General features: G+C 43.6%; 1 protein-coding gene across 1 annotated transcript; it reads left to right on the top strand.

The window, feature by feature from the left end:
• Positions 1-10,579: 10,579 nt before the first annotated feature.
• LOC112574467 lies at positions 10,580-16,461 on the top strand. The gene is made up of 3 exons (XM_025255561.1): positions 10,580-10,943; positions 11,531-12,551; positions 13,844-16,461. Exons 2-3 carry the CDS (start codon positions 11,579-11,581, stop codon positions 14,254-14,256), a joined length of 1,386 nt encoding a protein of 461 aa, XP_025111346.1. The 5' UTR covers positions 10,580-10,943; positions 11,531-11,578; the 3' UTR covers positions 14,257-16,461.
• Positions 16,462-16,871: the final 410 nt, after the last annotated feature.

Genomic DNA, 16,871 nt, shown 5'->3' with positions numbered 1-16,871 from the left:
GGCGCCACGAGCTGGCATCCAGTGCCCCCAGATATGGAGGCCGGCACCCGAGCTGAAGTTTAATTGCCGAGGATTAGACATAAAATAATCTTGTGAACTTAGCAGCCTTCAGTGCTTCCTATGTTAGAAAGAGCTCTGAAATTTTTCTGGGACTCGATTCCAATGAATGTTAGACAGAGTCGGTAGCAGTAGACACACTGTGAACAAAGTGATTTTGGTCTGTAGCAGGAAAAACACTGTGAACAAGGTGATTTTGCTTTCATGTTGTCATGTTGCTCAGCGAATCTTTATAGCTAGATGAGAAAAAAATGAGAAACAAGGAATACGTATGCATGTGTCGTGGTGTGTGTGTGTGAAGGCTAGAGGGACCAGTGAGGACTGCAGGACACAAAGCCAGTTAATAAGAGCGAGGTACCAACAGGACCGTCAACGTGTTTCGTGTACTTTAGTGTTGGAGTCCATAACTGGAGCGTTTTCATTGTCGATCTAGAAGGACAGCGTATCACTAACACTGGTTGAAGCGATGGACCCACCCTTTACATTCTTACTACAGTGTAGTATTTTGCTTGAGAGCCGTTTTATTTGTCAGATTTACTCTTAAAGAAGTTTGTATTACATAATTTTCATTATATGTTGAAGATTAACTTTTTGGACCAACTTTACATTAACGTTGCAAGCCCTTAGATATGTTAGTTCTTGGTGAACTGTCTTCCGTCTCACAATTAATGCGTTGAACGAAGAATGAGGACGGGTTGGCATGTATGATTATGGATAAATGACATGAACAAATATGTACGTGCATGACTTTGGAGTTAACCGAGACAGACAGGACAGGGTAACGAAAACGCTTCACGACTGCCGGGCATCCTCAAGACACGGCTGGCACTGTGCAATGGCTTGCAGTAAGAGACGAGGCCGCAAAGGTCACGCCCTCGCAATGTTGCTGCAATAAGCTGGGGAGGCCACTCTATTGCCCACAATCCGGGCAACTCTGACCATCTCCGACCATACCCTCCCCTTCCCTTTCTCTTTCCCGCTCCCAAGATGGCGGGGGGAGGAGAGAGAGGGGGGCTACTTGGATGACCGGTAATAGCCACTGGGCTTGCAGCGTTGACCGGACTGATTCGATTCTCGGACGTGGCCAAGTCTGGCTGGACGATGGACCGGACGAAAGTCATCAAGACGAGGCCTTTATTTTAGGCTAGCAGCAGATGACTGCTAACAGGCCTCAAGGACTGTCCGCTGTGTTGGAAAATAAGAAGTGGGTAATGTGAGTCTGTGATGTTCGGGAGGTGTATGTATGCTGGTTGTGTGTTTGAGATGAAAAAAGGGGAGGGAATGGATTTCTTGTAGGCTTCCTGAGATCCAGTAATACACGTATTGAACAAAATGAACACGGAGAAAGGGAGAGCACTCCATCACGATGGCTATCAGAGAGGAAAATTCGTTGCTGATGTGCACAGATCGATGATGAGGCAGAGAAGGAAGATTTCGATGTAGGTTCGTGCCAATGACTCAAGGGAGGTAAACACAGTAGACAACACAGTAACAACTCATTGAGAAACAGTTCAACGAGTGTGGTAGGTGCTCTGTAAAACTTCGTTCTGCATACTGCTGTATATGCAGTCCAAAGACCTGTAGAGCAATTTTGTTAGTCAACCAGTCACCCAGTTCAACCAGTCAGACACAAACACCCCCTCCTCTGAAAATATCTCTATCACTGGGTAAATTAATGACACAATACATGGTTTCACTCCCATCTGTTCACTCTGCTCAATTGGATGATACCCAATACCTCTGTCTGATCATGTCATTTCCATAACTCAACATTTCTGTAGTGTCATTTACATATCACACAAATCACACGCGCAATGAGCACGCGCAAAAGACATCAGACAACAGCAACAACCAACGGTCTCGTCCCTTCAGGTGAACATAACACATTACAGACCATACTACGAACTCCCTTTTACTGTAGCAGCTTTATCTTCGCCAAGAGCAGACGACTTTCTATTATTCGAAAACAACAACAACAAAACAACAACAGCAAAACAAGTAAACAAAATAATAAAACCCACCACTGGACAGGAAAGATCACGTACCTGCGCAATACAAACTTCACTCATTTCAACATACCCCACCTTCAATACTGTTACCACGGTGTAGGCCGAATGCGCCTTATGCTGCTGCTTTCTGATACCCCTCCTCCCCCACATTATCAATATCAAACTGAACCAACCGAGTTGTAATTCAACCGTTCACTATCGGGAAAAAATGGAAAAACGGTAATGACTTTGTCATACAATATTTTACATGAAATATCTAAATTCTTGTACTTTCTCGACACCATTTTTTTACACTTTCAGACACACTCGGCAAATTTTCTTTACGTGATTCATCGATATTGTGCAGAATATCAGTCCTAGTGTCTCGATGTCTGAAGTGTACACCTTGGTATTCACAGAACCCTGTCAAACTCCGTGACATGGAGCAAACCTGGGCAAGCTGAGTATGTTTGGTGGAAGACTGGACACCACCAATGTTTCCTCCCAAGATCTCGAACATTCGATCATACCTATACTCGACCTCGGCGCCAGACATCTCTTATGATGTTCTCCCGAGATGCTCTCTTACCGAGCTTCGACCAGTCTCGAGGCTGATGTAATGGCGATCATTCTCTGAGCCAAGCCAGCAACTTGCCAATGCTCACAAACCTTTTCATATAATGCTTTGATGTTTTATTTGTTATCATAAATATTTTCCATGTCTGTTTTTCAACAGATGTTTCTCCATCTTTCTTTAAAAACGCTCTGGTGAGGTCCTTTCGTTAGAAGCCTCCATTGGACATCAGTGTGGTAAACAACTCTCCCACTTTCAATCTTGCCTCCTCTCTGTAATATACTGGAGAAAGTCGTTTTGACACAGCTCTGGGATTACTTACAAGACCACCATCCCATCCATCAGGCTCAGTCGGCATACAAACCACTTCACAGTACTGAAACTACTCTCTTCAGAGTAACCTCGGACAAGTTATCTGCGCCTGACGGTGGTGATGCTTGTGTCTTAAGTCTGCTTGACCTGTCTGCCACGTTCGACCACTCTCTGCTCCTTCAAAGACTTCGCATCCTCTACGGAATTTCTGGACCCGCACTAGCATGGTTCAACTCCTACCTAACTGATAGGACCCAGACTGTCAAACATCCCGCCCTGCTTCCCTTTCTTGTGAGGTCCCTCAAGGCTCAGTACTTGGCAAAACCACTTTCATCATGCATATCATTAGGTTTCTCATCAATCATATGCTGATGACACACAGTTGCAATGCTCCACACTGCTATCAATACCACGGAAGCCTGTTTAGTGAAGCTAAAGATTGAAAAACAAACTTAAACTGAACGATGATAAAACGGACGCCCTCTTCCGCTTGAGGCGAAGAAATCCATCATCGTTCATCAGTCCTCGGAAGTATGTCAAGGTGGATGACACCAACATCACCTTCATGTTGTCAGTCGAAATCTCGGATTCATCGTAACTGTAGACATAACCTTAGACAAATTACAGATGTATCAGTCTGTCTGTTTTGAGCTATGCATGATCAGCGCCATCAGTCACATTCTACATGCACTCTTGTCTGTGAGTTTGTTCTATCTCGGTTTGATTGCTGTAACCCTGTCCTGCATTCCTTCTTCGTTAACTCCAAAAAGAACAGAACTCCTAAAAACAATATGCAAATATTGAAATCACATGTTTGTTATTGTTTATTATTATTATTGATTGGAAACGTATTTATCTGTATGCCCTCTCACACCTCTTGCATTGCTAGCGTCTACCCGACTGTGTGGAGTAAGGGAGGTAACTACGTTTGACAGATTGTGCTTGGTATGAGTTGCATCCCTTGCCTTGTCCGATTTGCATGATTACCTCCCTCATCCGTACTAAGAGCTTCAATTCTTTATACTTTGCAGCTGTAAGAGACTACACCGATTGACTCTTAGTACGGAAGCTAAGTTCCATGAAAGAAAAAATAACATTGATGGCGTCGCTTACTGGCTGGTAGGAAATAAACTTTGCTTGAACAATAATAGATTCCCTCCCCCTAACTTCCACATACACACAGTGGGAAATCCGGTGGAAGGACTTTTTTCCTTTCAAACTCAACAAAATCTCATCACTTATTGAATGGACAAACAACTTTTTATTGTTGCATATTCATGTCGGGGTAATTGATTCCTCTATAGAATGTATGATCACCTTAGAAATAATTAAGTAATGGATCAGAAACTTTTGTTACATGCACCAATGATCCGATAATGGTTTGGTATTATTTTACTTATAAGGTTATCGCATCATCAAATATTGATAGCTAAAAGCTGTTTCCTTGATAATCTTCCTTGCTTCATCGAGAATGACTTTGCGTTTATCTCTTTGTTTACTTTATTATTTTATTGGCTTGTTTGTTTGTTGCTTACGTTCCTTAAAGAAATCATTTGCAACAATAGGAATCTGTTAAATGTAGTCTACAAATTAAACATGTAGAGCTAACTCAAAGAGATTTGACTTATGATTTACATAATACTCTTATAAATACGTTCATCAATATGTTCGAGGTTTTTTTTACTCTGTCTGGAGTCTCTATCTTTGAGTATACCACATTCACTTTGTCTCCCACCTGTCCCAAACACCACCCGCTACCATATCACGGATCAGGTTGCTTTCTGTAGGCAGGACTCTCTGTCGATTTGTTTTCGATTTTCGACCGGAGGATGACACGCAACTCGACAAAGATCGAATGCAATGATTGTCTGTGAACCATGAAGGTGAGAAAGGCGTCAACACATGTTTTGTTGTTGGTGTCAACAACTCCCGAGCCTTCCTTCCTTTTTTTACTTTGCCAGAAACTCTTTTGTGGGCAAAGTCTGTCAGACAAAACTGATTTACAGCTTTCTCGGCTGACAAAAGCGTTGTGATCAAGAACAACAAGGGTGTGCGGCAGCATTCAACGGTTGACAACTCGACCCACCGTTGAGTAACTCGAGCTGTCGGGAGACCCTGCCGCTAAGAGTTTCTCGTGTTCTGCTCTCTCTCTCTTATATTTCCTCTGAAAAACCGGCCGAGGAGAATGTGATGATGACTTGGAGATAAGACGACGTGATGCATGGTGTCACTCTAAATTTGTTGTCTTTGATATATAATCGACAGTATGTGATGGACAGAGAATTCTGTTACATTCAGCTGGCATCAGCTTCATCACCTCATCGTCTCAGGATCATCACGGGTGGACCAGGTCAAGTGAGTGTAACCCAATCTCCTGGCTGCTCGGCCATCTTCCCTAGTGCACTTCTACCTGCAGCCACGCCATGTTTAACGGTTATTGTTCAAGCTGTTGACGAACTAAGCTGACAGAAGTCAATGCACAGGGTGGAGAGGTGCAGGGGTTGGGTGGGGAAGACAGCTTGAATGTCGACGGCGCCCATTCTGAGTCGAGTGAGGTGGAGGTCATTACTTTCGCCGCCAATGCAGGTGAATTATACTCAAGAACTTTTTTCTTACCCGGTACATAGGTGTTGGGTACGGTGAGAGGCAACGACAGCAAACTGAAGGGTTATTTTGTTGGGAGGGCGGCCGCACACCTGTAAGATGACGAGTACAGACCTGTTTGCCGCAAGGCCGATTATGATTCATTCCGCCTCCATTCACGCGTAGGCTATCGTTTCGACATTAATGTAACAGTTGATCTGAACGGTTTTAGCGCCGTCAGTTGCGTGTGTCGCCATTGCGATCAGAAGGCTGAGTTGGAACACTCCCGCTTCCACAAAGTCACAAGATGGTTGACTGTCAGCGCGGTTTTCAAGCATCTGGCTGGCCTTTGAGAAAATTTTGTAAAATTTTGTAAAATTTATTAAAATGTTCGCAGATTTCGAAAGTATTTACCACCACCACCACCACCACCACCACCACCACCACCACCACCACCACACCACCGACAGGTAGCCCACCATCCCCTCAGTCGTTTTGTTCTCTTGCGGACCTGTAGCTATAATGGTATAATGAACATAAAAACAAAGCTCGCTTGCCAGATGGTCACAGTAGGTCTGCTTTACCAAGCCAATAGTCTCTTCTACATGAATACCAGTCATGAATGATAAATTACAAAAATAAACACAAATAAAACTCCATGTCCTATTTATGTCGTCAAGAGGAGGCCACTCTCTTTGCTCAAGATATCCATAATGGTTTGCAAACAGCTGAAGGACCAGCGCCTACATCGGCTTCTACCTTCCGTAGACAATGATGATCAGAGAAGGAGTGATGACTGTGTAGTGTGACTGTGTTTAGCAACACTAGAATGTTCGTCGAGTTCCACACGAAACTTGCGGAGGAACAGTCGCAGGTCCCCTAAGCTACTTCGGTATTTCTGTCGCTTTGAGGACCTGTGATTCGACTCTCCCCACAGTGGCTTACATCAAGTGTGGTCGAGGAGTGACAGCTGCTCACCTTCTATTGTGTTTATAATGGTCTTGGCTAAGTCCGCTTGAATGTATTTGTGTCTCTTAAAGTCCCAGATAATCAAGTAAGACAGGGACTTGTTTGTGACCTTCAATACTACCAAGTATGATTATCGAGACACGTGTAATATTTCTTCCAAATCATTCCAAATACGACAATTTTCTGGACAGATGACCAAAGATCTTGGTATTGTAAATAAACAGCAGATGTGACTGTTTCGCTAGTGAACAGGAGCACAGGTGAGTGGCATGTAGACATCAGGGTTCGTAACTTTCATCCTCTTCCATATCTCACTTTTCTCTCGTTCTCTCAGAAAACACACATACATAACTTGAAAGTACTTACATATTAAAAGACATGAATATGTCTACACACGGGTATGTGTATGTGCACATGCGTGCATGTTGTTGTTACTCAGTACGGGATACAAACATCACCCTACCTGTGTTAGCGGCTTATATCTGATCAGGGGCCTTAATTAAGGCATAAAATTAACATCAAAAGAGTGTAGCCGACACGCAAAGTGCAGAGAATGAACAAGGCGTGCAGTGCTCACATCATGAAAGGAGAGAGAGAGAGCAACAGATCGATGTTGTAGATTATTAGACTTATCCGTGTAACAAGCCATCAAGGACAAGGTGAGCTTGTAGAGAAGGGAGTTCGTTTCCAGATGAGGAGGCTGGATCGATGTGTTGCATTAAACATTCTCTCAGTCGCCGTACACTGAACATCGATCCGGCCAGCTATCAGTTTCGGCAGTTAACGAGGATGAGGTGGGTGTCCCCGTACTGCACGTCTGCTAGTGTCCACCTGCCCACCTGCCCACCTGCCCACCTGCCCACCTGATTTGTTTCTCTCCTGCTTTATATTTGTATTTATCCTCATTTACTCAGATGAACATCTCCCTCCCTCTCTCTCTCTCTCTCTCTCTCTCTCACGCACGTATATAATATTATTATGTATGAATTCCTCTGCAGTCTTTGCGGTTGTACAATTGTACTTGTGTCAATAAAATATCAGAAAACCCCCCACAAAAACACCACCAAGGGGAATACAGCCACACAGCTGACTCCCAATGAGAAATGTCCACGGGAGAATGAATATAAACAAGACGGCACAATGCAATTTCCTAGAAGCAGACCTTCAGATGAATCTGATTATGAGCGGGAAAGATCAGTTCAGGCCGATGAGTTCAACCCTAACATCAAACCTGTCTTTTGTTTTGCAGAATCTTCATAGCAGAAGTCCAAGTTCTTTCAGTCCGGTTCAATACGTCCTTTGAAGAATTCATTGAGGACTTTCTGAACCGGAAAATATCGAAGGTTTGATGAAGTTTGACAAAGGTGTGTGTGTGTGGAGGTCACAGGACACAAACAGTTCTGGGGTGAACGTTCGGGACATTGAACAACTTTCTGAGCAAAGTCCAAACGTGTCTTCCAAAACATTTTGTTAATAGAATGGGACTTGGCGCTTCGACACTTTGCTTGATTAAGAACAATCTTTAATGAAGGCATGCTATCGAATATGTGACTATGTGTACACGACAGTCACATACAACTTTGTACACGACAATCACATACAACATTGCCTGTCTTGTTAGGTTCCTCTAGCAAGGAACGTGGAAGGAGGATCTGATCGCTTCTGAGGGCCTGAGCACTCACTCTTTGTGATGTCAGACTGAGTGGAAACATGGACTGAGTTTATTTATTGGAAACCACAGTTCCTGCTCCACCGTACCAAGTGCCCCTCGCGGCTGCACGTGCAGTAAACACTGCATCTGATGAAGGAGATATAATGGTTTGGTCTGTTTGGCTTTGTTTGTTTTTGTTTGGGGTTTTCTAGGTTTATTTACACAAATCTTAGTTCATTCCGTTCTTGTGTGCAACCAGCCATTCTGATGCTATTCAGCTGCTTGCCAGGCTTCCACTCTGCTAAGTCCCTGACCGATGCGAACAACAGAACATTTTTTTATCCACGTTCTCGATCTCTCTCTCCCTCTATTTTCCCTCTCCCCGCCTCACTCCTAATCTTCCTTCTTCATTCATTATTTGTTGCCCGCCTTCCACTTACTTTGTTTCATCAAATTACATTATGTGTCAATAAATCCTTTTCCATCTTCATGGACTGCGCTGAATCCTAATAATTCATTTATTTGTCTCAATCCTTATAAGCATGTTTTCTTTCATGTTTGTGTGGTGTTGGATGGAGATATGCTATATTCTTCATATAAATAAGCTTTGAAAACTTCCTCGATTATCTCTATCTTTAATTCAACGAGCGTTGTCAGGTGTCTTGGCGGCCGGTTCAGTGTCTCCGAGGAAGACATACGTTGTACTGACCTTTCAACTTTGCGTGACACGTAACCCTTTACTAAGTCAGGTTACGGGTAAAAGGGACAGCTCATTTTTCTTTTTCTTTTCTAGTTTACCGCGGGTGCAGTGCTTGGATGACACACTCCGGTCATGAAGGCTAACCTGATTCTGAGAAGAAAAGAAATCAGAAACGAATCAGAACTATTTGAGCTGGCAATAGCAACAGGGTGAGTGGAGATGGGTTGAGAGGGAAAGGGACAAACAAAAATCAAGTCTGCTGGCAAGAAACCAAAACTACATTTTCAAGACAATCCTGAGCGGTCTCTTTCTGTCTACCACTGTTTTAGAAGATAGAATTTGGAACCTGATATCTATTGGTGTAGTCTCTTGCTGAAAGACAAAACAAGACATACTTCCCCACCCCTAACTCCACCCAAAACAAATGAATCCGCATTTTCTGAGAAGGAAACCAGAATCTGAGCTTCAAGGTGTTGCTTACACACGTCCTCGTCACAATAATAATCCCGGGTGCATTATGTGTTTGAGGATGTGAGCAACTGCCATGCACTGTCAATAGTCCTGAGAATTTCAAAAACATTTACTGCACAGGTCGACAGCACGTGCTATGACTGTCGAGGAGGATTGGCACTCAAGCAATCAGGACCGTCAGGGTGGAAGTGGCCTTTAATAAGAAAACGGGTCGCCTGGAGTGTACCACCTTTAATTTGCATCATGAGTGCCTTCAAAGGCGCCGGTTCTTTTCTTCTCAAATCTTTCCCTTCTTTCTTTGCTCTACGTGCTCGGACCTCTGTGTGAAAGCGAGTACGATGTCATTGAAACCAAAACACGGGAAGAAGACTTGGGGCGATTCCGTTTTGAAAAGGAATGCCCTGTTTGCTTTACTGTTTTCATTGGCAGCCCCCCTTTTATGAAATTTATTCCACTTAATTAAATGTATTTATTGCACCATGCTCAGCACACTGTATATGCTGAATCCAAACATGTTTTTGTTAGAATCTAGTTGATCAATGAGTGTTTTGTCAGGAAGCTCGTGTTGGAGAGTTTTTCACGAAGTTGGTTAGGATTGGTAGTGTTGATGAATTATTGGTATTCTGTTTCTGTGCAAATGGACCACTTAAATCTTTTAATGGATGCGCGTCTGATGTTCTCACTGTCCTTCACGCCTGAAATGTTTAATGGAATTTTGTTGGGGGCACGAGGAGGAGAATGGTGCGGAGGAGTGGGAGTGAATTTGGGTGATTTTTATTTTAGTATAGGAGCATGTGGAATATGCGACTGACCAGGTAATGGCAGGTGCGAATGAGAAGCTGTGTCAACTGCCTTTCGATACATCTTCCCCTGTTTGTGAGTTCTTGATCAGATCATGGATGTGTATACGTGGACTGCTGTCTGTCTGCCAAGACCAACGCTTAGCTCTTGCGAAGTTCTCCGCTGTTAGTCTCGGCGAGCCTAAACAATGAATGCGACTAAACCGGAAGTTTTGTAGTCTCGTGCCTCGTTTTAGTAGTTAACTGGAAAAAAAATCCTATGCTAGCAGTCCAGTAATACAAGTTCGTGATCAGATGATTGAGCGAATTGTGCGGCAAGCCTCAGATCCTTTCGCACTTTTCCCCGCCCCCACCCCAAACTGAACTCACCCCTTCCCTGACCCCAGTCAACGTAACTTCTCCCTTTCTCTCTTCCACCCAGTGTTACCCTCCACACTTCCACAGCTCCCACCCACCCATCACCACCACCGCCACCGCACCGACAGCCAGAAATGCGGCGACAACAAAGTGGACCGGCCAGCTGCCGCAGTGCGCATGCGTCTGTCGTCTGCTTCTTGCAGTTACGGACAATCGGATTATTATTATTCGTGCGCTGGCTTCTGGCCTGCTTTCAGAGTTGTTCTAAACAGCAGCGAACTGAGCGTCGTGCCGGGGGAAAATGTAAAAAGAGACAGTGTGCAAAGTCTGATCCTGTCTGCCACGAAATTTTTTTTTTAATTCGACAGACATTCTGCTCTACGTTCAGTGCGACACAGACACACGAGCAGACGACTCTTGGACAATTTGGTCGGCGGAGAACACCACTGGCAAGAAGGAGGTCGAATACTTCAATGTCGAGGTAGCTTCTCTCGTTTCTTCTCTTTCCCTCACACTTTTTATCTCTCTACTTACAGTTTACTCACTTACCTGGTTTGATGCTAATTAGCTATAATAATAATAACCACCAATGAGGGAGTCTTTCATACAATCTTTTCACACCTTTGTGAGAGAAAATCGATCATTAACGGTTGATGCCCGAAATCAATTTCCGTCAGCTTGGACATGAAATATCGTGATTTTCTCACAGAGAATACAAAAGTGCAGCGAGTTTCTTGCTGCCATTAACGGTTTTCTGTTGTTACTGCTTTTCCAAAAAACAGTATTCCTCTGTGACAGTGTTAGGGACAGAAGGGAGTGTTTTCTAATGGTGTATCAATGGCAAGAAATGTTATCAGTTTATCAATAAGAATCCCATGTCCTACAAAATTCTTGTCAGATGAAATGAAAGGAAGAAAGAACAAATAAATGCAAAAATGAATGATAGGAAGAAAATGCTGGCACTTAAGGCTCTCACCACTGGGTGGCATTTTAATATTAGGAATAAGAAAATTTATCGCTGATTTACATTTTAACATGTTTGCATTTTTTTTTTTTATTTTCCGTCAGTCGTCAGCAACAGCGGCACCTTACATAGACTGTAGAACCGGCATCCTTATGGCCAGCACAGAAGTTCGTAACCAACCTGTGGCATCGGCCTTGCAGACTAGCCGTCTGGCACTGTCGAAGAAAAATGTGAAACCTCTTTCTCTCCAACCTGAGCCCTCGTCATCGCAGACGAACCACGTGCCAATGTCGTCCCCGAAGAGCATCTCCAATCCCCAACTCAGCCGAATCATGTCGCGAAAGCTCAGCACAGTGGAGCAGCCATGGCTGATGACAGAGGACGCCACAGAAGGAGAACTAGAGAGTTCTAGAAGGACATGGGCAGACAGAAATGGAAACAGACCTTTCACCAGCAGCGTAGATGAAGGGGTCTGGAGTCGAAAAGGGCAGCAACTCCCAAGACGAGCGCTCTCGATGGTGGAAGACGGGAAAACAGAAATCCCGCAGCACGCGAATGGTGGAGGAAGTGACAATGGAATGAGACCAGGAGTGGACAAGCTCGGCATCTCCTTATCGACGAAAAATTCCGAAGAAGGCGGTTCGCAGACTACTCCGGAGATAACCAGCCAAAGCCCGATTCAGTCGCCTTCATCCACCTCCTCCTTCACCGCGCATGCGTGGGACATGTTCGAGGAGCACGTGCGGGGCATCGCAGGGAAGTCGGAATCCTTTGGCCGACGCCAGTCTGCCTCCTTCTCCGCCAGCGACACCTTCCATCAGACCATGGTGCAGCTGTTCGGGTCCCCGGACTACGGCACCCCACCACCACCACCAACACCCAGTCCTGCCAAGGTGCGGTCCTTGACGACCTCCACCACCAAGTTTCTCAGCCTCCGGAAGCAATCTTCCATGTTGGAGGAGACCCCCAGAGGCAGCAACAGCCACCAAGAGGTCAATCTGCAAACGGTGGGGAATGCCAAGCGGGGTTGGCGCATTCTCAAGCAGCATGTCCTGGAAACATCCGCCAACAAAAGGACCAGCCAGGCGGCGCTGTGCTGGGGCATGCTGCGACAGACGCTCAAAGGTAGACCGAGTTCCTTCTTGTCTACCTGTTTACTTTTTGTTTACTCGTCTTAGTCTCTCTCTGTCATCACTTCAAACTAGAAAGTTCAAGTACGAAATGTATACCTCTCACAAGTGTCACTATTTAATCAGTCCCTCCCTCTTCCCTCACCTTTATATCTCTTTCATTCTCTCTCTTGTCTAGGGCATGCTGTTCTCTTTGTGTGGATCCCACAGAGATTTCATTCACTAATATTTAAAACTTCAGAGTAGACACAAAAGCAAAGCAGGAAGAAAACAATTTCGATGACATTGACTGATACCTGGTGTTGTTATCACTCGATTACGGGTATATTAGGTAACTCTGTGAGTCTATACGATTTCATCGCTGGCACTAAGCTATGTTGACAATAAGTAATCCAGCAGGTAGTCTATGACCGATACAATTTCAGAGCTAGTCTTTGACAAAAGAAAAACAACTAGAAAGGGTAAGCCTTCCAACTGAAAACCTCCAATAGGCGTTGCCACAGGTGATTTGTTTACCAACACGTTCACGCATGTTTGCTGCATGTGCATACCTGAGTGTTCCTATGTGCTTTCGTTCGTGTGTACATTTTTACACGTGGTTGAATGTTTTTAAGAGTACACCATGTGTTCTTTTGTACCTGCCAGTCTCCAACGTGTCAGCTTGTGTTGTCATAATAAACCACACTCATTATCAGTGGCACGGGCGTTTCCACACGCTTCATTAACCGAAACAATCAACCAGCACCCGGATGTAATTTGATCGTAATGCGACTACCACGTGTTTATAGTTCCTCGACCAACTATTTCCCCTCGCCTCGGTACCCTAAGCCCTTGACACGCTTCATGGAGCAGAAAATAAAATATTTCGCTAGAGATTTTCTTGTTCCTTATCCAATAAATCAGCTTCACGCAAATACCTGTTCTTAGAAATGCTGGAGATATATCTAAAAACTTGTTGAAATTATAAACTGATGGTTTCTAATATTTCGTAAAGAGTCAAGCGAAACTGCATTAATGGATAGGTTGGGCGGATTGTGTTAAGAGGTCGCACCCCACCCACCCATCTCTCTCACACACACATATACACGCGCGCGCCCACCCACAAAGAGAGTGAAGAGAAAGATGGGGCAAGGAAGATACTGTATATATACACATCATAGTGTGATTGATTGAGTTGTGTAATATGTAACTGACTGATAAATATATATAGTGTGTGCTAGTTTGCATTGTGTATTATGTACAGCTGTGTACATGCGTTCATGGATGATGTTCCTGTAATCCAATCAGGTATGACGGACCGAGAGCGGACACGGTGGGACCTGTACCGGCGGTATGGTGTGGTGCCGAGCCTTGACGAGGACGGCAAGGTGGTGATGGAGAACACAATGCTCAGCGAGAGAGCGAGAAAAGCCTTAGCCAACGGCTCCCGACACCCACTGCTGGCCCACACCTCCAGCAGCGGCAGCACCACCACCACCACTCAGACTTTATTCGAGGCTCCAGCATCTTCCACGACAACCACTTCGACTCCCAGCAACGGTGCAGGACGATCGGAGCGACAGCGAGCCAAGAGTTCCCCACTGAGACACTACCCTTCGGCCACCAGCAACCGTGGACGAGAACCGCAGTCGAGGACTTCACGGCAAAGAAGAGCTTCTGAAGTTCCCTCCAGGTCCCAATTCCGCACAGAAACCCCCTAAATGGGAGGTACCAGCATCAAGAATGTGGTGGTGTTGCAGAAAAGAGGCGGACTTTTCAGGACTTTGAATTCAGTGGACCTGTGTGGATATATGTCATATATATATATATATATGTATTGTTCATACAACAATAACTCGTGTCAGAAGAAAGAATTCATTTTCCTGCCTGTCGGGTAACAAGATAACAAGTGAAAGTGGAGGACTTCAATCAACAAAGAAATCTTTATCAGAGCTAAGCTCTGGCTGATTTGAAGAGTTCGTTTTGATGCTGCCTGTTTATCACAAACACGTATTTGTTATTTCAGTCAGTGAGAGGTCTCCAACTACAGCTTATCACCGCAAACTGGTCAATCGAGGTGTCTGGTTGTCTTGTTGAAAACTGTGGTCCTCATCTCAGACTTGTCGTCTGTAGTAGTAGAAGATTTGCTGTTGTGTCGGTTCTGTGCAACTGTAGTTCTTTCACTTTGAGCACCTGTGTGGTTGTTTTTGTCGTGAAGGTGGGGAAGAACAGTTCTATTTCCTGTTTGAGTTAGAGAAATAAGATTATTGACTTTATCCGAGAATGAAATACTCTGAAATCAAACGACGACTTTCTCCGGTTCGAAAGTTCAAAGGTTCCAATTCAGCTATCGCATATTCACTTGCGCGAATGTAAAACGCATTTCCTGTTTACAAAATGCGCATGCGTGACTCAATTGTCTCTCTAAAGACGGCATTCCAAGAAATGAAAAATCCATAATACGAAACTGATATTCCAGAAAACATTAAATCTGTGATAGAACAAATACGTATGTGTGTGAGAACCCTGGACTGTGTGTGATTAGATGTACATGATGTGCGTGTAAATATTTCACGAGTAGATAATTTATTTCACCTGTGTAAAGAGGTATTTTTTCACTTTCGGTATAGTATACACAAGTATTCCTAAAATGTCATAAAACCTAAGATTACTAGGCCTCCTTGTTGGCTCAGTCTGCTGTCGGTTTTTCGTGAGATTGGGTGAGCATAGTAAAACTGCAAAACAGAATATTTATTGGAATAACTGAAATAATTTAGGGTTTAATTTTGTATAATACACACAATTTAAAGATGCAAACCCAAAAATAGTTGAAACTGACTGCTGAGCCCGGGGAAGACATTGTAGAATTCGAATATTTTACAACAATTTATTCTTCATCGAAGTTATCAATATTTTTTATGCGCTCGTTAAGACTTTAAATGAAGGAATTTTTTTCGACGTGTCAGCTGTTCCACGAAGATGCTGCTGATGATGAAGAACAAGATGGCGGTGGTGGCTCGGCAAGTCAGCCTGGTGCTAAGAAAGATGAAAAAAGATCATTCTATAAATATTTGAAGAAAACCTTTCCCCTTCGATCTTCAGTCGGTCTTTCGGCCGTTGAGACCTAAGCTGAGATTTTTAAAATGTTAAGAGGTTAGGAAAGGACGATGAAAAGAATGTTTTTTTTTTAATACAAAGCAAGTATTTATAGGATTATGAATAACATTTTAAGAATGATTTTTTTTTCTTGGATCGATTTTGTGTGCGCTGCTATTAGAGAATGTTCTAGAAACGACTGTATTGTTCTCTCGTCAACATCCATGCTATTGTTAGACTAAAACGATAAGAAGGATGCGAAGGGAAGCAGAATAAGGAATAAAACAGTAAAGGGATGTGTATCTGTGTATCTGGATACTGATGTGTATCTGTGTACCTGTGAATCTGTGTGTGTGTTGGTATACGCGTGCGCGCGTGTGTAAGCTTAAAAATTGACAATTACAATTATTATTCTGCGATAACAGAAAACAAGATGTTCGTTTCTATGTTCAACTCATAAAACAAAGGGCATTGTGTTCAACTAAGAGACTTCTTCAATTACCAAATAGACGATTACGAAAAATTGTGCTGACGGGACCAAAAGTTTGGCTTAAACAGTTTATATCTTGTTTAAAACAATTTTTTGTAAGTTCTGAAATTGTTATGCACTGTGCTTCTATAAAACTGATTACCTCAACAGATTCAAGGTTCACAAGTGTTTAAATAACTGAATGATTGAAGAAATGTGCAACTGGCCCCTGATACCTGCACTTGCATGCCTAATGAACTGTTATTTCTTGAAAGGCACGGCTGATTTCACGGATTTCCCACAATGGATTGTTGGCACACACAGAAAGAAAACATCCTGTTTACTCCTAAGCCAGTTCGTCTCGGACTGCATCTTTGTTTCTGAATGCGCTGCTGTCTTAGGTGGGATGGGAGGACGGGAAACAAATTAGAACTAAATTGCATCTCACTTGTATTTTACAGAAATGTAGCTTCAAAGTTTCTTAATGTGATGGCATAAGCATCGTCACTACTGCGAATGTGACAAAACCGGAAGCTTTGTATACACTAGCCTCGTTCTAGTAGTTAAGCCAAAACGTGGCTAAACCGGAAGTTTTGTATACACCAGCCTAAGTTTTAGTAGTTTAACTAGGAACAAAAAATTGTCTGCAAGTAGTCCAGTAGTGCAAGTTCGTGAAGCGATCAACAGCGACTGAGATCAATGTAAGCTGGATTTCAAGAAGAAGAAAAAAAATAATTCTTTTTGCACTTCATGCATTACCAGAACCTTTTC

This window comes from Pomacea canaliculata, linkage group LG10, assembly GCF_003073045.1.
Source record: "Pomacea canaliculata isolate SZHN2017 linkage group LG10, ASM307304v1, whole genome shotgun sequence".
NCBI classification, from domain to species: Eukaryota; Metazoa; Mollusca; class Gastropoda; order Architaenioglossa; family Ampullariidae; genus Pomacea; species Pomacea canaliculata.
This window is presented reverse-complemented; position numbering and strand designations above follow the sequence as displayed.